At 48.2% G+C, this 22,844-nt stretch overlaps 1 protein-coding gene across 1 annotated transcript in view; it reads left to right on the top strand.

The window, feature by feature from the left end:
* The window catches only part of BIRC6 (baculoviral IAP repeat containing 6), a 965,314-nt gene that overhangs the window by 687,661 nt on the left and 254,809 nt on the right, over positions 1 to 22,844 (top strand). The window contains 1 exon segment of the mRNA XM_030196513.1: positions 4,133 to 4,298. Within this exon segment, the coding sequence (XP_030052373.1) occupies positions 4,133 to 4,298 (166 nt within the window).

Raw genomic sequence — 22,844 nt, 5'->3', positions numbered from 1 at the left:
AACCTCCTGCCTTAGGTCAGTATAATGCTGTTACTGTATCCTCGCCTGACCTAAGGAAGGAAGTATTGGTCTCTGAAACTTCATTAACACAGGTACCATATTACTTTATCCTAAATTAAAAATAAAATTATTTTCTTTACCTTTCTTGTATGGCCATTTACTTTTTCTCATTGTGTCGCTCCCAGTCTCTAGATTCTGCTTTCCTTCGTTTTCGCTTAACTCTTCTGCCACGGTTTCCTGGCCATTTCTCATTTTTCTCTCCTTTTTCTTTGCGTTCTTCAATATTTTTCTGCCTCTCTCTCTCTGTCCTGATTTAATTCATTCTTACTATCCATTCTTTAATTTCCTTCATCTACTTATGGCTTTTCATCTTTTTCTCACCCTTGTTCTCCCCATGCCCCTTCCTCTTATTCTCCAGTCTTTCACTACTCTCCTTTTCCATCCAGCAGCTCTCTTCTTTCTCTCCCCATCCTTCCAGTCTCCCCTCTCTCTCTCCCCATCCTTCCAGTAGTCTCCCCTCTTTCTTTCTGCATCCTTCCGTCCAGTGTCACCTCTTTCTCCCTACCCTTCCATCCAGCGTCTTCCCTCTTTCTCTCCCCATCCTTCCATCCATCTATCCTCTCTCCTGATCCTTCCATCTAATGTCTCTCTCCCTCTTTCTAACCAGTGTCTCTGTATCACTCTACCCTTTTCTGTTCAGTGTCCCTTCTCTCTCCACATCCTTCCAGTCTCTCACCTTTCTCTGCATCCTTCCAGTCTCTCCCCTTTCTCTCCCCATCCTTCCATCCAGAGTCTCTCTCCCATCCATCCGTTTTCCCTCTTTCTCTCCCCATCCTTCCATCTGTTTTCTATCTTTTCTCCCCATCCTTCCATGTTTTCCCTCTTTCTCCCCATCCTTCCATCTGTTTTCCCTCTTTTTCTCCCCATCCTTCCATGTTTTCCCTCTTTTCTTCGACGAGGCCAGCCCCCATTGCCGGCCACTGCTGCTTTTCCTGTTGAGCAGCAGGGCCGGCGCTACAAAAAAGAAGAAGCGCTAACGGCGCTAAGGACGAGAAATGTTTTAAAAAAAGCGCGGCACCGGCAGGCACTGTCTCGGCAGCCTTGAGGCATTGGCTGCTGAGGCATTGGCTGCTGGCTCGCAGACTCCTCCCGTCTGCGGGAGGAGCCTGCGAGCCAGCAGCCAATGCCTCAGCAGCCAATGCCTCAAGGCTGCCGAGACAGTGCCTGCCGGTGCCGCGCTTTTTTTAAAACATTTCTCGTCCTTAGCGCCGTTAGCGCTTCTTCTTTTTGTAGCGCCGGCCCTGCTGCTCAACAGCAAAAGCAGCAGTGGCCGGCAATGGGTGCTGGGGCTGGCGCTGGGCGGGCCTGGGCTGAAATTGGGTGGGCCTGGGCCCACCCAGGCCCACCCGTAGCTACACCCCTGCTTCCAAAGTTCCATAGAAACCTATGGAACTTTGGAAGGCTAAGTGCTTTGAAAATATGCCTCTATGTGTCAGAATTTTACAGTCACTGTGAATGCTGAAAGTGAAATACTTTGTGTTCTTTTAAAAATCTGTTTCCCTTCTGAGAGGGGCCCTGGTGCAGCAGCCATCCTCACAAGCTTCCTCTAGCTGTCCCGAAGCTTTACCTCTCTGCCGCAATCTGCCCAGGTGGAAACAGGAAATTGCGTCAGAGGGGAGCGGATCGTGATAGAGAAGGAAAGCTTCGTGGCAGCCGCAGGCAGCTTGTGAAAATAGCTGCTGCACCAAGGTTCCTCTGAGAAGGGAAATAAAGAAGATCAGGAAGGGAGGAGAAGATGGACTGTGGTGGGGAGGAGGAGATGGACTGTGGTGGGGGGAAGGGAGGAGTAGATGCACTGTGGTAGGGAGAAGGGAAAGAGCTGCTTACACCACATGACTCCCTGGATTTATGGGGCCCAGGGCAGCTGCCCTGTTTACCCCCCCCCCCCCCCCCCCCCTTCCTTAATGCAGGCCCTGTTGCTAAGAAAACAGCAACAAAAAAAACTCTAGGGGGTTACCTTTTTTTTTTTTTTTTTTTTTTTGCCTCACCCTTTAGGAGTGGTTACATCCAAAAACAATTACATGATTAAGGACTTCAGGGTTGTCTAATCCAAACACTATTGGCAAAACATTCCAGAGACACAATCTGACAGATGATCAAAAGCCTCGCGCTGTTACAAACAGCGCTCTAAAATAGCGCTGGAACAGCACGGGGCGCTATTAGATCTATGATCAGAGATAATGCATGCAAATTTAAGCAGCACAATTATCTCTGATCATGGGGTAGAAGTACGGGCGAATTGAGCCTGAGCGTGTGCTCAGCACAATCCTCCTGCACTTGTTTGACAGGTCTGGGCTGTCAAAAGCCCAAACCTGTCAAACACAGGGGCTGGAGGTCCATGGGACCACCAGGCCCTGATTACCCCTGCCCCGAGCAACGGGGGCTGGAGGTCCGGCGGACTTCCAGTGCCCCCGACGATCCCCCCCCCCCCCCCCCTCCAGGTTCAGGGAGGATTGGAGATCCGGTGAGTGGGTGGGAAGAGGAGGGAGGCAGGCTACCTCCCTCCTCCAGCTAAGGTAGGGGGGCCGGGAGGGAGTTCTTTTTTTTAAGTTTTATTTATAAGAATTTAATTTTACAAGCACTAAAATAACTTGCCAGAAATACAGACAAAATAATACAATCAGGTAATTATAAACTCTTCCTTAGACCACAAAATAGGGAGAGTGAAACAAGACAAGGAGATCAATTAAACAACAAAGAAAACATGGTATTAACCTGATTATCCCCAATTGTTTATTATCGGAATCATTATTCCACATTGATCGTCTGGTTGGCTTCTTCAAACCCAAAATGGTGTATAGTCAATTTATTTCGTTGGAAACATACTTATTGTTCAATATTAGTGGAAATAATACAACTGATTTCATTTTTTCCTCTTTTAAAACCAGAAATTATTTAACAATACAAACATTTGCGTTTCTAATCCAATTCCCACTGATTAAGGTAATCCCAGTTTCACAGGCTTCACTCCTTTTGAATAAATATACTAAGAGGAATCATTTCAGAGGAAAAAACTTTAAGAGTTTACCCGGAACTCTGGGAAAACAACAATCTCGATATTAATCATCTGTAATAATAATCATTTTGTTCAAATTTTTCTGGTCTATTATCATCTTCAAAATCTTAACCATTTCCTATTCCTGTAGGGGGGGACCCTGTTGGCAGCATGCAACTGCCCCAATGATCTGCAAACCCTAACGCCAGCTCGGAGCTGGCGTAGGGTTTGCCGTGGCCAGCGACTCAAATTTTGGTGCGCTGACCGCAGATCATTGGCGATGAATGCGCTAAGCCCTGTTTAGCATGCATTTGCATGCTACTTGCGCAAAACGCCGGTGCTAGAGGCTGTTAGCGCCATATTAGCGCCGGCGTTTGCTATCGCCCCATGATCACAGTCCTCGAGCGCGTGAAACAACGCGCTCGAGGACTGTGATCATGGGGCGATAGCAAATGCCGGCGCTAATATGGCGCTAACAGCCTCTAGCACCGGCGTTTGCTTTTAATTGTCTGCCCCAACATGTTTGTAACCTATTGAGCAGAGATTAACTGCCACCTTAAAAAGAATCCCTTTACCATTTTAAGGAAGTCTAGTTGCATGGCATCACTATGAACCAGAATAGCTCTACCTGAAAGGTAGCTGTCTCTAAACCAGAGGGTAAGAGGTTCAAGGCTAGATTGTGCATGAATGGAAACAAAAATAAAACCTAACAGGCTGGAAGTGGATGAATAGGATGTTTTTTGAAGGCAGAAAAAAAGTGTTGATACTCCTACCCCGGCTAAAAGGAAAAAAAGCCCTGGGAAGCTGTACATGTTCATATACTGTGCTTTTTTACACATTTTATAAAATATTTGCGTACATTGCAACTCTGACCTACTCTGCCACCAGTAATGTTTACACATAGCATAAATATAGGCCCAGTCTGGTCATTTACCTACTTATCTGTGTATATAGTGTACAGTTTTATAAGAGCTCTTTTCTGTGTGTGAAATACACTTTACATGTGGAAAACACTTCAGTTATCCACCTCTATGTATGTAGTTTGGCTGATTATTTCTCCAATATTTTGATTTTCAGGTTCTTGCTAGTTATATAAATCCAGCAGGCTGCTCATCAAATGGGGAGTTCCTGTCTAGTGAAAGCAGAGGACAGAATAGCAATGCCCTCCCATCTGTCTTGCAGGAGCTGCTCAGTCAGTCTTGTCTGATTCCTGCAATGTCATCGTACCTCCGTAATGATTCAGGTAATGTGGAACATCTCTATATTTTAAATTAGGTTACTGCTTATTCTCTGAAATATAAGTGGAATAAAATGGTTACATTTTTAAATAAAAGCATTGCTGGATGAAAGAACTTTGTAATGGTGTGCCATCTTGTGCATTCAAAATGAAACAATTGTAAAACCAGATCTGTGGGTTTTAGTTTTACTTTGCCTTTGTTAAAATGTGGGATTTTCCCCATCCTTTCGTAAGTACTGTCTCATTTCCTCAGGTTCTCTGACCTCCATATTGTCTTTGCTATGTGTCCCAGACAATTCTTTGAAGTAACTGGCAAAGGAGAGAGACAGAAAGGTCAGAAGGAGTCATTAACATTTTGAAAGATGTTTTTTGTTTTTTTCATTTACTGTAGGAATAGGAATTGGCACTTCATTTACAAGTCACCAGTATGCCTTGGGTGGTTTGTTTATAAAACATTTTAACTCTTCACTAGCATGCCACAAAGTTGTACATGTTCTCCATGGATTGTAAAATGAACTATGCTCATGTGGAAGCATAAAAAGTTGTTGTTTCAGAAAATTGTTTATTTGTGCCATGCTGTATAAATGTGTAGGTATGGCTAATTAGGCTTTTTATTAAAATAATTTTCTCTTGCAATTTTGAGTTAATTTAAAATGTTTGTGAATGATTATTTTTTTATTTATTTTGAAAAATGGCTTTCCAAAAGTACAGTGATAAATACATATAGACCATAGGAGCGAACTTTCACAATGATTGGGGGTTCTTAACTCGGCACAAATTACCAATTCTATATAAAGGAACTTAAAGCATGGTGGGTTGTGAACACAGCTGGCCAGACTGTCTTTCTTTAAATAAAGAGCACAGCAGGTGGTGCACACACAGGGAGGAGGACTGGGTAAAAGAAATGCTAGGTGTAGCACTCTACCAGTCTCTCTTCTTCCCCAACTCATTGCCACAGTTTACCACCACACTCCCGCTGTATCTTCCAGTCCACCCTGGCCCATCTATACAACCCATATTCTCCCCCTCCCAGCCATTCCTCAGTAGTAACATAGTAGATGACGGCAGAAAAAGACCTGCACGGTCCATCCAGTCTGCCCAACAAGACAACTCATGTGTGCTACTTTTTGTGTATACCCTACTTTGATTTGTACCTATGCTCTTCAGGGCACAGACCGTATAAGTCTGCCCAGCACTATCCCCGCCTCCCACCACCGGCTCTGGCACTGACCGTATAAGTCTGCCCAGCACTATCCCTGTCTCCCACCACCGGCTCTGGCACAGACCGTATAAGTCTGCCCAGCACTATCCCCGCCTCCCACCACTGGCTGTGGCACAGACTGTATAAGTCTGCCCAGCACTATCCCTGCCTCCCAACCTCCAGTCCCGCCTCCCACCACTGGCTCTGGCACAGACTATAAGTCTGCCCTGCACTATCCCCACCTCCCAACCTCCAGCCCCGCCTCCCACTACCGACTCGGCTATCCAATCTCAGTTAAGCTCCTGAGGATCCATTCCTTCTGAACAGGATTCCTTTATGTTTATCCCACGCATGTTTGAATTCCGTTACCGTTTTCATCTCCACCACCTCCCGCGGGAGGGCATTCCAAGCATCCACCACTCTCTCCGTGAAGAAATACTTCCTGACATTTTTCTTGAGTCTGCCCCCCTTCAATCTCATTTCATGTCCTCTTGTTCTACCGCCTTCGTATCTCCGGAAAAGGTTCGTTTGCGAATTAATACCTTTCAAATATTTGAACGTCTGTATAATATCACCCCTGTTTCTCCTTTCCTCCAGGGTATACATGTTCAGGTCAGCAAGTCTCTCCTCATACGTCTTGTTACGCAAATCCCATACCATTCTCGTAACTTTTCTGTGCACCGCTTCGATTCTTTTTACATCCTTAGCAAGATACAGCCTCCAAAACTGAACACAATACTCCAGATGGGGCCTCACCAACGACTTATACAGGGGCATCAACACTCCCTTTTTTCTGCTGGTCACACCTCTCTCTATACAGCCCAACAACCTTCTAGATACAGCCACCGCTTTGTCACACTGTTTCGTCGCCTTCAAATCCTCAGATACTATCACCCCAAGATCCCTCTCCCCGTCTGTACCTATCAGACTCTCGCCACCTAACACATAGGTCTCCCGTGGATTTTTGCATTTCTTGACATTGAATTTTAATTGCCAGATCTTAGACCATTGTTCTAGCTTCTTCAGATCCTTTTTCATGTTTTCCACTCCCTCCTGGGTGTCCACTCTGTTACAGATCTTAGTATCATCCGCAAATAGGCAAACTTTACCTTCTAACACTTCGGCAAGGTCACTCAAATATATTGAACAGAATCGGCCCCAGCACCGATCCTTGAGGCACTCCACTACTCACCTTTCCCTCCTCCGAGCTAACTCCATTCACCACCACCCTCTGGTGTCTGTCCGTCAACCAGTTCCTAATCCAGTTCACCACTTTAGGTCCTATCTTCAGCCCATCCAGTTTATTTAAAAGCCTCCTGTGGGGAACCGTGTCAAAAGCTTTGCTGAAATCTAAGTAGATTACGTCCATAGCTCGTCCCTGATTCAATTCTCCTGTCACCCAATCAAAAAAACTCAATGAGATTCGTTTGGCAAGATTTCCCTTTGGTAAAACCATGTTGTTTGGGATCTTGCAACTTATTGGCTTCCAGGAAAATCACTATCCTTTCCTTCAGCATCGCTTCCATTACTTTTCCAATAACCGAAGTGAGGCTTACCGGCCTGTAGTTTCCAGCTACTTCCCTATCACCACTTTTGTGAAGAGGGACCACCTCCGCCATTCTCCAATCCCTCGGAACCTCTCCCGTCTCCAAGGATTTATTAAACAAATCTTTTAGAGGACCTGCCAGAACCTCTCTGAGCTCCCTTAATATCCTGGGGTGGATCCCGTCCGGTCCAATGGCTTTGTCCACCTTTAGCTTTACAAGTTGTTCATACACACTCTCTTCTGTAAATGATGCTGTATCCACTCCATTTTCATTTGTACTTTTTCCAGTCCATCGCGGTCCTGCTCCAGGATTTTCTTCTGTGAAAACAGAACAAAAGTATCTATTTAGCAAATTTGCTTTTTCTTCATCACTATCTACATAGCGGTTCGCAGTATCTTTTAGTCTCACAATTCCCTTTTTAGTCATTCTCCTTTCACTAATATACCTGAAGAAATTTTTGTCACCCCTCCTTACATTTCTAGCCATTTGTTCTTGTGCTTTCGCCAGACGTATCTCTCTCTTGGCTTCTTTCAGTTTCCTCCTGTATTCCTTCCTGTATTCCTGTTCTTGTGTTCCTTGCACAACAGTCTGTCTTCCCTGCCCACCTTAATGTCTTCTTCCTTCTCTCATCATTTTATTTTGTTTTTCCCTCACAATACCTACTTGACGCCCCCATTCTGTACTTCTCTGCTCCCTGTTTCCATGTGACCTACCTTTCTTCTTACTAATTCTTCTCCCCCATTAGGTTTCTTCTCGCTCCTCCTTGGTCAGTGCCCCTCCCCTGCAGGCTAGTTTCATCCTACATATTCCTACTCCCCCTTCCCAGAGCCCCAGATACCATTCACATCTGGAACTCACAGAGTGAAATACAACAGCAGTTTCACATCCAGAAAGCCCCAATGAGCTGCTCCACCACTTGCATACACAAACCTTGGAAGCTCAGCAATCGTTTGTTCAACATCCCTCAGGGCCACATTTTTGCATGTGGTGCTTCCTGCCCTCAGACTGAAAACTCCAAAGACCATATGCTGAGCAAGAAATCAGTGAACCCAAAGGCATGTGTTCATTCGTATCAACCCACTATATGCCAACCCACCTGCTAAAGCTCTAGCGGTCACAGAGTAAGTAGTTGGCTTGGAGAGCTGAGTTAACACTGACCCTCTAGTGCCTTCTGCAAAAATGGAAATTGCCACCTCATTTGGTGGTCATGCTTTGGCACAATGTCCCCTCCTTTAATAGTGGTAATTCCAGCACAACATTCTCTTTCTCTCTCCTTTTAGCAAACATCCCCTTCTTTCTACTCCATTCTCTTCCCAGCATTATTATCTCCCCACTTCCCTCTTTCCCTGGCCCTGTATGCAGGGCCGCCGAGAGGGGGGGGGGGGGCAAAATTCCCCGGGCCTCCAAGGGGGGCCCGGCGCCGGGGTCAGGCCGCCAGTTCTGCAGTTACCGGACTCATCTGCCTGCCTCCTCGGCTCCGGGCCCCCTGCATTCGAAGCGGCAGTCACAGATCCCCTCCCTTCGGGCCTTCCCTCCCTATGTCCTGCCCTTGTGAAAACTGGAAGTGACATCAGACGAGGGCGGGACACAGGGAGGGAAGGCCAGAAGAGAGGCAATCTGCGATTTCCGCTTCGAATGCAGGGGGCCCGGAGCCGTGGAGGCAGGAAGGTGAGACCACAGAGTGCAGCGACGGGGGGTGGCAGTGGCGGGGGGAGGGACGGGGAGTGGTAGCGGCGGGGGGGCAGAGGCGGGGCGGCCTTGCCCCCGGCCTAGTCTCTCGGCGGCCCTGCCTGTTTGATGTAGATGGATATTGGGGTGGCACACCAGTTTAGCAGTACTCCCTCATTCATGGTGCCCTGCACAGGTCACAAACCCCAAAAACTAGCCTGTAGCAGATCTGTGCTGGGAGTGAGAATGGAAATCCAGGACTTAGTAGCTGAGCCAAGAGGGAACCCAAACCAAGAAATACACATAAATGGAGGGCAGTGTACCTTTTACCCCCTATCAAACTCCACCCATCTCTCCTGTAACCTCTTCCTGTTGCTGCCATGCTATTTCTTTAGGCCTAGGGTTACCATATGTCATCTTTTAAGAGGACATGTCCTCTTTTTGGGTGTCTTCAGATATGTCCTCCAGGATTTTTAATTTTTAGGGAAATGTCCTCTTTTTCTTGTATGTGCCTATGACCTACCAATTTAATGAGACCATTTCTGGCTTATTAGTCAGTCTGGACACATTAGGGTGCTAAAGAGAGAGGCATTGCTGATCTCCTCTCTGTTCCATTGCTGGTTGAATTTGTCAAAGGAATTTTGTTCAAGCAGCACAACTTTAAGCATATGTCATGCAAAAACTTTCACACGTATCTCAGAAGCCAGCCAACGTTGTTGAGGGATATGCACTCTTCTGATAAGTACGCTTGGGCTCAGACTCCGTCAAACTCAAATCCAGAAGTTCTTGAAAAGTAAATTTTCTACTGCTGTACAGTAAGTAAGTCACTGTTTGATGTGCGTTCATTAACTACAATTAAATATTTCTTTAGCAAAAGTAATAACCATTTACATTTTTTCTGTCCATTTTTTTTTTGTCTCTTACATAAGTACATAAGTACATAAGTAGTGCCATACTGGGAAAGACCAAAGGTCCATCTAGCCCAGCATCCTGTCACCGACAGTGGCCAATCCAGGTCAAGGGCACCTGGCACGCTCCCCAAACGTAAAAACATTCCAGACAAGTTATACCTAAAAATGCGGAATTTTTCCAAGTCCATTTAATAGCGGTCTATGGACTTGTCCTTTAGGAATCTATCTAACCCCTTTTTAAACTCCGTCAAGCTAACCGCCCGTACCACGTTCTCCGGCAACGAATTCCAGAGTCTAATTACACGTTGGGTGAAGAAAAATTTTCTCCGATTCGTTTTAAATTTACCACACTGTAGCTTCAACTCATGCCCTCTAGTCCTAGTATTTTTGGATAGCGTGAACAGTCGCTTCACATCCACCCGATCCATTCCACTCATTATTTTATACACTTCTATCATATCTCCCCTCAGCCGTCTCTTCTCCAAGCTGAAAAGCCCTAGTCTTCTCAGCCTCTCTTCATAGGAAAGTCGTCCCATCCCCACTATCATTTTCGTCGCCCTTCGCTGTACCTTTTCCAATTCTACTATATCTTTTTTGAGATACGGAGACCAGTACTGAACACAATACTCCAGGTGCGGTCGCACCATGGAGCGATACAACGGCATTATAACATCCGCACACCTGGACTCCATACCCTTCCTAATAACACCCAACATTCTATTCGCTTTCCTAGCCGCAGCAGCACACTGAGCAGAAGGTTTCAGCGTATCATCGACGACGACACCCAGATCCCTTTCTTGATCCGTAACTCCTAACGCGGAACCTTGCAAGACGTAGCTATAATTCGGGTTCCTCTTACCCACATGCATCACTTTGCACTTGTCAACATTGAACTTCATCTGCCACTTGCACGCCCATTCTCCCAGTCTCGCAAGGTCCTCCTGTAATCGTTCACATTCCTCCTGCGACTTGACGACCCTGAATAATTTTGTGTCATCGGCGAATTTAATTACCTCACTAGTTATTCCCATCTCTAGGTCATTTATAAATACATTAAAAAGCAACGGACCCAGCACAGACCCCTGCGGGACCCCACTAACTACCCTCCTCCACTGAGAATACTGGCCACGCAATCCTACTCTCTGCTTCCTATCTTTCAACCAGTTCTTAATCCATAATAATACCCTACCTCCGATTCCATGGCTCTGCAATTTCTTCAGGAGTCTTTCGTGCGGCACTTTGTCAAATGCCTTCTGAAAATCCAGATATACAATATCAACCGGCTCCCCATTGTCCACATGTTTGCTTACCCCCTCAAAAAAATGCATTAGATTGGTGAGGCAAGACTTCCCTTCACTAAATCCGTGCTGACTTTGTCTCATCAGTCCATGTTTTTGTATATGCTCTGCAATTTTATTCTTAATAATAGCCTCCACCATCTTGCCCGGCACCGACGTCAGACTCACCGGTCTATAATTTCCCGGATCTCCTCTGGAACCCTTCTTAAAAATCGGAGTAACATTGGCTACCCTCCAGTCTTCCGGTACTACACTCGATTTTAGGGACAGATTGCATATTTCTAACAGTAGCTCCGCAAGTTCATTTTTTAGTTCTATTAATACTCTGGGATGAATACCATCAGGTCCCGGTGATTTACTACTCTTCAGCTTGCTGAACTGACCCATTACATCCTCCAAGGTTACAGAGAATTTGTTTAGTTTCTCCGACTCCCCCGCTTCAAATATTCTTTCCGGCACCGGTGTCCCCCCCAAATCCTCCTCGGTGAAGACCGAAGCAAAGAATTCATTTAATTTCTCCGCTACAGCTTTGTCCTCCTTGATCGCCCCTTTAACACCATTTTCGTCCAGCGGCCCAACCGACTCTTTGGCCGGTTTCCTGCTTTTAATGTATCTAAAAAAATTTTTACTATGTATTTTTGCTTCCAACGCTAATTTCTTCTCAAAGTCCTTTTTTGCCCTCCTTATCTCCGCTTTGCATTTGGCTTGGCATTCCTTATGATCTATCCTGTTACTTTCAGTTGGTTCTCTTCTCCACTTTCTGAAGGATTGTTTTTTGGCTCTAATGATTTCCTTTATCTTACTGTTTAGCCACGCCGGCTGATGTTTAGTCTTTTTTCCCTTTTTTCTAATACGTGGAATATATTTGTCCTGAACCTCCAGGATGGTGTTTTTAAACAGCATCCACGCCTGATGCAAGTTTTTTACTCTGCGAGCTGCTCCTTTCAGTCTTTTTTTCACCATTTTTCTCATTTTGTCGTAATCACCTTTTCTATAGTTAAACGCTAGCGTACTTGATTTCCTAGTTTCACTTCCTTCAATGCCAATATCAAAACCGATCATATTATGATCACTGTTATCAAGCGGCCCTCTTATCGTTACCCCCTGCACTAGATCATGAGCACCACTAAGGACTAAGTCTAGTATTTTTCCTTCTCTTGTCGGCTCCTGAACTAGCTGTTCCATGAAGCTGTCCTTGATTTCATCAAGAAATCTTATGTCCCTTGCGTGTACAGATGTTACATTAACCCAGTCTATATGCGGGTAATTGAAATCCCCCATTATTATTGTGTTGCCCAGTTTGTTTGCGTCCCTGATTTCCTTTAACATTTCCGCATCCGTCTGTTCGTCCTGGCCAGGCGGACGGTAGTACACTCCTATCAACTTCAACTATGGTAACCCTATTTAGGCCGATACAGCATAGTGAGCCCCCTTAGTCCAACACCACTGTCTCCCATAAGATGTAACGGGGGAATGACTTATTTTTGTGAAACAAAGGAGATGATGTTGCTCTCTATTCTCCTTTCAATTTGAAACTCATCAGAGGTCTCTGCATTTCAGAGCTGCCAAAAAGAAGCAATTTTAAAGGTATTTTTCAGACCATGCATCAAATACTGGCACAGTTCCCTCTTGCTTCCCCATGACCTTCTAGTAAAATAACATATTAATTTGGTGACTACAGTTAGGGTACCATATGTCCAGTTTTGCCTGGACATGATCTCATTTTGAGGACACTGGGGGGCATCCAGGTAGGTTTTACCAGCCTGCCCATTTTTCCGGGTTTGCGGACAAATGAGCAGGCGGGCTTCAGAGTACTCCCCCCCCCCCCCCCCCTCCGTTGCCTTATTATCATGCCCTGGTGTTCTAGTGGCCTCTTTGGGATAGGAAAGAGCCCCCTCTTTCCTGCCCAGCACAGCTGCTGACTTATCTTGCTCCCTGCGCCGATCACTGCAAGGTCAGTGCTTGAACTCTCGGCAGCCATTTTGAAGCAGCACCAGGAGCAAGACGTCAGGAGCCGGGCAGGAAAGAGGGGGCTCTTTCCTGCTCTGAAGAGGCCACTAGACCACAATAATAAGGTACAGGAGGAAAGGGGTAGTGAATGGAGTCATGTGGGAGGAGGGAGGCTGGAAAATTGGGGAGGGGATATAATGGGGGAGGGAGATGGAATCTGGCTTTTTTTTTGGGGGGGGGGGGGTGATATTTTGTGGCCTCTTTTTTTTTTTTTTTTTTTTTTTTTCCCTTAGGGCAAATATGGTAACCCTAACTACAGTTAGAAGGGCAAAATGCAGCTATTGTCTACCCTTGATCCAGCCCTGCTGGCACAAAAATTGTTACTAAAAACTTAATTTTCCAGTCTTTCTGTTTGTAGTTTAACTTTAGTCCTCTGTCGCTACTTGTTCTTGGTTTTCTTTCTGTCCTCACGTTTCTTCTTTTAAGGATTCTCTTCCAGTCTTCCTCCCATGTTATAATTTTTCTTTCTTCCATGTATATTTGTCTCTCCATGGTTTCTTTCTGTAGCTTCTCTCATCTCATATCATTTGCTTCTAGTCTTAAGAGGTAGTCCAGGCTCCTTCCAGTGGCTTTTAACCCCTTTTCTTAGCTCCTCCTGTTGCCCAGCGGGGTGCATCTGGAGACTGGATCCTGCCCCCCCCGCTGTCCTCTGCGCGCATGCCCGTCGGGGCACGGCGCCATGTTATCTTTAGTTCCGTGCACCCTCTTCTCACCTTCATGTCTTTTCCCTCCACCATGACCTCCCTTTACCTCAGTCATTCTTTTCCTAGTCCCACACAGCTACTCTTCATCTCTTTCTGCTGCTGTTCCGTGTGTAGCTTTTGTACCCATGAATGACTCTCTTCTGGATCATGTCTCCTTTTGCTAGCAACCTTCCCCCACAGAGTCCATGGGTCCCTATTCTGGATCATGTTCCCTTTTGCTAGCAATCTCTCTCCCCCCCACCCAGAGCCCACACTCCCCCTGAGTTCTTCTCACCCTTACAGCCTGTGTCTACTACTCTCCCTGAGTTCTTCTCACCCTCATAGCTTGTGTCTACTACTCTCCCATAGCTCCACTATCAGTCCCTGTCCCCATCGCCCAGCCTCTCTTCCGTTTACAGCTCCTTTCTGCCAACATTTCTGTGTCCCAGCCAGTAAACTCTTTAAATTCTTTCACCTCTTCAAAACCCCTTTCCATATCATCAAGCTGATCAATCCATAGACTGGTGGGTTGTGTCCATCTACCAGCAGGTGGAGATAGAGAGCAAACTTTTGCCTCCCTATATGTGGTCATGTGCTGCCGGAAACTCCTCAGTATGTTCTCTATCTCAGCAGGTGGTGGTCACACACAGCAGCAGCAGCTCTGGCTAGGCCTCCAAGCCTAATTTTTAGGTTTTGTTGAGTGCCTGGGGTTGAGGGCTCTTTTGAGCAAGTGCAAACCTGGTGGTGCCAGGTCCCTCCTTTTCTCCCCCCTCCCGCTGGCTCCGTTGAAAAAAAAAAAAAAAAAAAATTTTAAACGTCTTTAAAGGCGTTTATTTCGACGTTTATTTAAGCGTCTATTGCAGCTACTCACTGGGACACCAGGTCGTTACAACTCGGAGCGGACAGCAGGTAATTTTTACCTTTTTATAGCGGGCGGGGGTTCCCCGATTCTTCTCCTCGTGGCACATGGCGTCGGAGGGCGAGGGCGCAAAGGGTCGCTCCCCGGGTCGCTTGAGCGCTTCTAGAGGGGATGCGGGGGTCTTAAAGCCTGATTCGCCCTTGTTGGGTGGCAGTTTCGTGACCGATGAATGTCCCGGTCCTTCCTCCGGCGTGGCGGTTTTTCCCGCCATAAACGCCCATCCCCCGCTCCTCGCCTCCGCCATTTTGGCCGGCCACGCGGCTCGGACGGCTTCTTCTTGGGCCGCCCTTGAGGTTGGAGACATTAATGCCATGAACGCCCTTAATTTGGGCGACGGCACAGAAGCGGCTAAAGTTAAGAGCCGTTCTTCCCGCGCGGCTCCTTCGCGGAGTTTCGCGCCGGACGCCATTTTGGATGCGCAGCAGGCCTCTCCCCCGCTGTTGCGAGCGCCGGTTGAGAGTGCGCCTAGGGCTGTTGCCCAGGCTGCGGAAGTGCACAGTCTGGGGGGTTTCTCCCCCGAGTTTGTTTTGCTGCTGCATCAGGCCTTCCTCATGCACAACGCTGCCCCCGCTCCCTCGTCTGGTAAAGAGGTTGAGGTTCCCAGAGGTAAACGCCCTCGGGTTGATTCCCAGGCCTTGGAGGAATTTGTCTCCTCCGATGTAGATGAGGGCAGCGTGTCTGAGGTCTCCCAACGGTCCTTTGCGGATTCCTTGGAGGAGACGGATCCCCGCTCGGATGGAGCGGATGACCCCTCTGCAGCGCGGCTTTTTTCGCCCAGAGGATTTGCCCAACCTGTTGTTACAGGCCATGGACACTTTGAAGATTTCCTCTCCGGAGGACGTCTCTCCCTCAGCCCCTGTTGGCTCGGCCATTATGCTGGGGACGAAGCGCCCGCCTAGAACCTTCCACGTGCATGATGCCATGCACACCTTAATTTCGGCTCAATGGGATGTCCCAGAAGCGAGCCTTAAAGTGGCTAGGGCTATGTCCCGCCTCTATCCTTTGGCTGTGAGTGAACGTGAGGCCTATCTGTGGCCTACCGTGGATTCTTTAATCACTGCGGTGACTAAGAAAACGGCATTGCCGGTGGAAGGTGGCACGGCCCTAAAGGACGCCCAAGACAGGAGATTGGAGGCGGCCTTAAGGTCGTCCTTTGAGGCGGCTGCTTTAAGTTTGCAGGCCTCAGTTTGCGGCTCCTATGTGGCCAGGGCGTGCCTGACTATGGTGCAGCGGGCTTCCCCCTCGGATCATTCCTTGAGGGATGATTGGCCAGCCCTGGAATCGGGCTTAGCCTATTTGGCAGACTTGCTGTATGATGTCTTGAGAGCCTCAGCGAAAGGCATGGCTCAGACAGTCTCTGCGCGGCGGTGGCTTTGGCTGAAACATTGGTCTGCTGACCACGCCTCTAAATCCCGCCTGGCTAGGTTGCCTTTTAAAGGCAAGCTGCTCTTTGGGGTCGAGCTGGACAAAATCGTGACCGATCTCGGCACGTCTAAGGGCAAGAAGTTACCAGAGGTCAGGGCTCGGGCTAGTGCTCGTCCCGGTACCTCCAGAGGACGGTTTCAGGAAGCCCGTCGGTACCGCCCGGGCAGGTCGGGTTCTTCTGCCCCCTCTTCCTTTAAGAGGCATTTCTCCCCCAAGCAGCGTTCCTTTCGCAGAGACCGCCGTCCCGGAGGTGCTCCCTCCGGTCCTCCCCCAGGGTCTCGTACCCAATGACGGGGTCTTGGTCCACGCCCCAGTGCAGATTGGAGGACGGCTGTCCTCGTTTCTGGGCGAGTGGACCACAATAACTTCAGACGCTTGGGTGCTGGAAGTCATCAGAGACGGCTACAAGCTAGAGTTCTGCCGACCCTTAAGAGACGGGTTTGTACTCTCTCCCTGCAAGTCTCCGGTCAAAGCTGTGGCAGTGCAGCAGACTTTGGACAATCTGATCCGCCTGGGTGCGGTCGTTCCGGTGCCAGAAAGTCAGCTTGGCAAGGGGCGTTACTCCATTTACTTTGTGGTACCAAAGAAAGGAGGTTCTGTCCGGCCTATCCTCGACCTCAAAGGGGTCAATCGGGCCTTGAAAGTGCGGCACTTTCGCATGGAGACTCTCCGCTCTGTTATAGCGGCAGTGAAGGCAGGGGAGTACCTGGCTTCCTTGGACATCAAGGAAGCGTACCTGCATATTCCCATCTGGCCTCCTCATCAACGCTTTCTGCGTTTTGCAGTCCTAGGCCGACACTTCCAGTTCAGAGCCCTCCCATTCGGGTTGGCTACTGCTCCGCGGACCTTTTCCAAAGTAATGGTGGTCATAGCGGCCTTCCTGCGAAAGGAAGGAGTACAAGTCCATCCTTATCTGGACGACTGGTTGATCCGAGCCCCCTCTTATGCAGAGTGCGGCAAAGCTGTGGACCGGGTAGTTGCTCTTTTGAGCTCCCTGGGATGGATCATCAACTGGGAGAAGAGCCAGCTGCGTCCGACTCAGTCCCTGGAGTATCTGGGAGTTCGATTCGACACCCAAGTGGGCAGAGTGTTCCTGCCAGACAATCGGATTGTCAAGCTTCAGGCTCAGGTGGACCAGTTCCTGGTAGCCTCTCCTCTTCGGGCTTGGGACTATGTGCAGCTGTTGGGCTCTATGACGGCCACGATGGAAGTGGTGCCCTGGGCCAGGGTTCATATGAGACCACTGCAACGCTCTCTGCTGCAGCGCTGGACTCCGATGTCGGAGGATTATGCGGTGCGTCTTCCCTTGGATCCAGCAGTGCGCAAGGCGCTGAGCTGGTGGATGCAGACAGACAAGTTGTCTGCAGGAATGCCTCTGGTGACCCCAGAGTGGATGGTCGTCACGACGGACGCCTCATTGTCGGGCTGGGGAGCCCACTGCTTGGGAAGGACAGCGCAGGGGCTCTGGTCTCCTGCAGAGGCGAAGTGGTCTATCAACCTCCTGGAACTCAGAGCCATTCGGTTGGCGCTTTTGGAGTTCATCCCGGTACTGGTGCTGAAGCCTGTACGGGTACTGTCGGACAATGCCACGGCTGTGGCCTATGTCAACCGCCAGGGAGGTACCAAGAGCACCCCTCTAGCCAAGGAGGCTATGAGTCTATGCCAGTGGGCGGAAGCGAACCTGGAACAGCTGTCAGCGGCCCACATTGCCGGAGTCATGAATGTCAAGGCGGACTTTCTCAGTCGCCATACCTTGGAGCCCGGAGAGTGGCAGCTATCTGCTCAGGCGTTCTTGGACATCACGAAGCGCTGGGGCCAGCCGAGCCTAGATCTGATGGCGTCATCGGCCAATTGCCAAGTGCCGCGCTTCTTCAGCAGAGGACGGGACCCTCGATCCCTGGGAGTAGATGCTCTTCTCCAACAATGGCCGACACAAGAGCTTCTCTATGTGTTCCCACCCTGGCCCATGTTGGGCAGGGTCCTAGACCGGGTGGCAAGACATCCCGGCAGGATAATCCTGGTGGGTCCGGATTGGCCCAGACGTCCCTGGTATGCGGACTTGATCAGGCTCTCAGTCGACGATCCTCTGCGGCTGCCAGTGGAGCAGGGCCTGTTACATCAGGGTCCCGTGGTGATGGAGGATCCCTCCCCCTTTGGTCTTACGGCCTGGCTATTGAGCGGCACCGTCTGAGGAAGAAGGGCTTCTCAGACAAGGTCATCGCCACTATGCTGAGAGCGAGGAAACGCTCTACTTCTACTGCTTACGCCAGGGTTTGGCGTATCTTTGCAGCGTGGTGTGAAGCAGGCTCACTTTCTCCCTTCTCTGCTCCAATTTCTTCAGTGTTGGCGTTCCTGCAAGAAGGTCTGGACAAAGGCCTGTCGCTCAGTTCCCTTAAGGTCCAGGTAGCGGCTCTGGCTTGCTTCAGGGGCCGCCTGAAGGGTGCTTCCCTGGCTTCCCAGCCAGATGTGGTGCGCTTTCTCAAGGGAGTTAATCACCTGCGCCCTCCTCTGCACTCAGTGGTGCCTGCGTGGAATCTCAACCTGGTGCTAAGAGCATTGCAGAAGCCGCCGTTTGAACCCTTGTCGAGGGCATCTCTGAAAGACCTGACGTTGAAAGCAGTCTTTTTGGTGGCTATCACTTCAGCCAGAAGAGTTTCCGAGCTCCAGGCGCTCTCATGTCGAGAGCCTTTTCTGCAGTTCACTGAGGCAGGAGTGACTATTCGCACAGTGCCTTCCTTTCTGCCCAAGATTGTTTCTCGCTTCCATGTGAATCAGCAGCTCTGTCTCCCTTCCTTTCGTAGGAAGGACTACCCAGAGGAGTACTCTGCTCTTAAATATCTGGATGTGAGACGAGTCATCATCAGATACTTGGAAGTGACCAATGATTTCCGGAAATCGGATCATCTGTTTGTCCTGTTTGCAGGTCCTCGTAGGGGTCTGCAGGCTGCTAAGCCTACAGTGGCAAGATGGGTCAAGGAAGCCATTGCAGCGGCTTATGTGGCCGCGGGGAAGGTGCCGCCTATCCAGCTGAAGGCTCACTCCACAAGAGCTCAGGCGGCCTCGATGGCAGAGGCCGGTTCCGTCTCCTTGGAAGAGATATGCAAGGCGGCAACTTGGGCTTCGGCCCATACATTCTCCAAGCATTACCGCTTGACTGTGGCTGCTCGGGCGGAGGCCCGGTTTGGAGCTTCAGTGTTGCGGTCAGGGATTTCTATGTCCCGCCCTGGGTGAGTACTGCTTCGGTACATCCCACCAGTCTATGGATTGATCAGCTTGATGATATGGAAGGTAAAATTATGTATAATCATACCTGATAATTTTCTTTCCATTAATCATAGCTGATCAATCCATAGCCCCTCCCAGATATCTGTATTGTTTTGTTCTGGTTGCATTTCAGGTTCAAGTTTAGTCTTCAGTTACTTCAGAAGGACTTCGTGTTCAAGTTTTTTCACTTGGATTCTTCAAGAGTTAAGACGAGTTTGTGTTACAGTGAGCTGCTGCATTCCTCTCCCCTCCGTTTTACGGGGCTGGATTGAGACTTATAATTCTGCCGGCACTCCCTCCCGCTTCGTGCGGCTGTAGGGCAGTTTTGTACCCCTCCCGCTTCGGCGGTGTTCGGGTCAGTCAGCTCCTCCCGCGGTTGCGGTTGCAGGATAAGCCAGATCCCCCCGCATCGGCGGGTGTGGTGTCCCTCCCCCGCTCCGCGGGGATGAGCTGGACGGATTCCCCTCCCCCACTTGTGTGGGGATGAGCTGGGTTAATTCCCCTCCCCCGTTTCGGCGGTGGTGAGCTGGGCAGAGTGTCCCTTCGTGGGTGTAATTCTCTAAGTGCTGAGTCCTGTGGATGGAGCTTTGATATCGACATACTGAGGAGTTTCCGGCAGCACATGACCACATATAGGGAGGCAAAAGTTTGCTCTCTATCTCCACCTGCTGGTAGATGGACACAACCCACCAGTCTATGGATTGATCAGCTATGATTAATGGAAAGAAAATTATCAGGTATGATTATACATAATTTTACCTTATTAATCTCCCTGTACTTGTCTGTCTTTTTTTCTCTTAACCAATATAGGTATTCATTTGGCTACATAGGTAAAATTGTTGTGCTGATAAAGACAAGTTATCTGAATCCTGTTTCTTTTGTCAGTGTCTGCTGCACTTTCCCCATTGGCAGCTACTAGGCTACAGCAACTCCCCTCCTCCTTGCCCTGCAGTCTGACAGACACTCCAGCCAGCCTGCTGCAGGGGAGGAGGGAACAGTAACTAGGATAAAGAAGCACTCCCTTCCTTTGTTTTCCTGTAGCTCTGCAGATTGGAGCTTCAGCTTGCTGCCCCAGTTCTACAGACTTAGAGGCAGATGCATCAAGCAAACGTTAAAAAATCTAAATCATTAAAGTCCCTAACGATTTTTAAAAAACGAAGAATGCACCAAAACAACAAGTCACACATGCTCGGATCGGTATTGAAAAGTACAATGTATCAAAGAATCACAATACACGTCGGTAATCGTCCCCTAAAGCATGCGCAGAGCAGCCAATCGTTATGTTAGCTGCTCTGTGCATGCCACAAACAGCCAAAACACAAGCACATGGCTCCCAAGGCAAAGGCACTCGTGAGAAGCGTCCTGTATGGCCGTCCTTGCCCCCCCCCCCCCCCCCCCCCCCCCCCCCACACACACACACGAAAAAACTCAAATTTTAGCAGCCCCGGGCCGGCCCTCCTCCCTTCCTGTGTCTTCTGACACAGAGGAGGGCGGGCCCAGGAAGAAAGAAGGGACGTCTGAGGAGGCCTTCTGACTCGCCGATCAGCTGTTCTTGCCCGTGCAGCAGAAGTGAGAGGCGCTGCACGGGCCAGTAAGGCAAAGGGGGGGGGGGGGTCGTTGGAGGGGGGGGGGGAGCGGCAACCACGACCAATGAGGCGTGGGCGGGGCACGGGACCGGAGCATGGCGGGAGGTGGAGTTAGTGTGGGAGAAGACACAGGAAGGGAGGAGGGCCGGCCCGGGGCTGCTAAAATTTGAGTTTTTTTGTGCGGGGATGGGGGGGGGTGGGAAACGGCGACCTCGGGCGGGGGGGGGGGGGCAAGGACGGCCATACAGGACGCTCCTCACGAGCGCCTTTGCCCCCTCCCGATTTTTTTTTTTTTTTTCTTTTGGTGCTGAGGGAGAGGGGAGCAGCAGCGACCTGGGGCGTCAATAAAGGACGCCCCTGACGCGCGTTTTCGCCCCCCTAGTTTCAAATACATTTCACTTTTAAACTTGTAGCTGACAGCCCTAACGAGAGGTACAGACCTCTTGTTAGATTTTCTGCCTTTTTCCTGCGTAAAGGCAATCGGAAAAGGTTAGTGCATATCGTTTCAATGGGGTTTTTACACTAATTGCTCATCTCCATTCCGTTTTCGTTAGCTGCTAGCTTCCTCGGTAAAAGCCCTTTGATGCATGCAACGGATCAAAATTTCCTCGTTGGAGGGTCATTAAAGGCTCATTAAGTTTTAGTGCATCTGCCTCTTAAAGGGAAAAATGCCCTGTAAGTCTGTAGATCTCCATTAATGAGGTCTATATCAAAGACACCACAGAGCTAAAATGAGATGAAATTTCAAAGAATCAAAACAAAAACACAAGATATACCTATAAAAAAAAATTAGCCTAAAAAATTAAAATACCCTTACATTAACTTTTATCAACTCTTTAATTTAAAGAAAATGCTCAAGCTGATCAGGCTCAAAGAAAACATGTATTGTAAGTTATTTATTTATTAGGATTTATTTACCGCCTTTTTGAAGGAATTCACTCGGAGGTGTACGACAAGAATAAGTCAGTTATAATACATTATCTGTACATTCTCTTCTCAAGAATGTTTATATAATTTCTTGTCACAAAAACATGCATTTTATGATAACGTCTTAATTATTTGTCAATTTTCAACTTGGACTTGTTTTATCTAGGTGACAAAGCTTTCCCTAAAATTAATTTCTCCTCTTTCTCCCCCATTTTATTCTCTCTTTTCCAAATAGTTTTCACTGTGCTCTTTCTTTTAAACCAAAGCAAAACTATCAGCTAATTATCATACCCAGTTAAGTTCCTCTACTGTGGCTTCAACACTGTTGAGACCTAAAGTATATAATCTTGAGACACTTTGGGAAGAAATATTTGTCTGGTATACTTCAAGTTTAAGGGGTTTTTCAGCAAGAATTGATGGAGGTGAAATCTAGACTTGGTGTGGTAGAAGAGCATGTTGTAAAAGTTGTTGTAAGGGAAGAAACCTTTATAAAGGACTCAATAATGTTACGTAAGGCTAAATACTTGAAAACCTTTGTTATTAGGTAGAATTTGCTTTGTCAGATTTTCTCCGAGTTTCCACTATATCAGCTATGAAAGTGTTATACAGTATATACTTGTATATAAGTCGAGAAATGTTGACTTTGAAATCCCATCAATAAACCAGGGTCAACTTAACTCTAAATCATTCTTATCAGTGCCATAGCACTCTTGGTATTGTTAGCTTTATGGAAGCACAGTAGGCAGATAGTACTGTTCTGAAGTTACTTTAGAGACTAGAGCCAGTGCTATATATCTCCTTGGTGCAGGAAGAACTTTCATGTCAGATCTTAAACATTAGAAGACTGGTCAAAGGTCTGGAAGTTAAAATTTAATGCCAAGAAGTGCAGAGAGATGCACTTGGGGTGCAGAAATCCAAAGGAGATATACCAGATAGGAGAAGAGAGATTGACAAGCTCAGCTTAGGAGAGGGGCCTTGGGATGATAGTGTCTGAGGATCTCAAGGTAACAAAACAATGCTACAAGGCGGCCGTGGCCAGAAGGATGCTAGGCTGCATAGATAGGGGTATAACTAGCAGAAGAAAGGAAGTGTTGATGCCCCTGTACAAGTCAT

The sequence above is a fragment of the Microcaecilia unicolor genome, chromosome 3, assembly GCF_901765095.1.
Source record: "Microcaecilia unicolor chromosome 3, aMicUni1.1, whole genome shotgun sequence".
Taxonomy (NCBI): Eukaryota; Metazoa; Chordata; class Amphibia; order Gymnophiona; family Siphonopidae; genus Microcaecilia; species Microcaecilia unicolor.
Note: the sequence above shows the minus strand (reverse complement) of the source record. Positions and strands in the feature narration are given on the sequence as shown.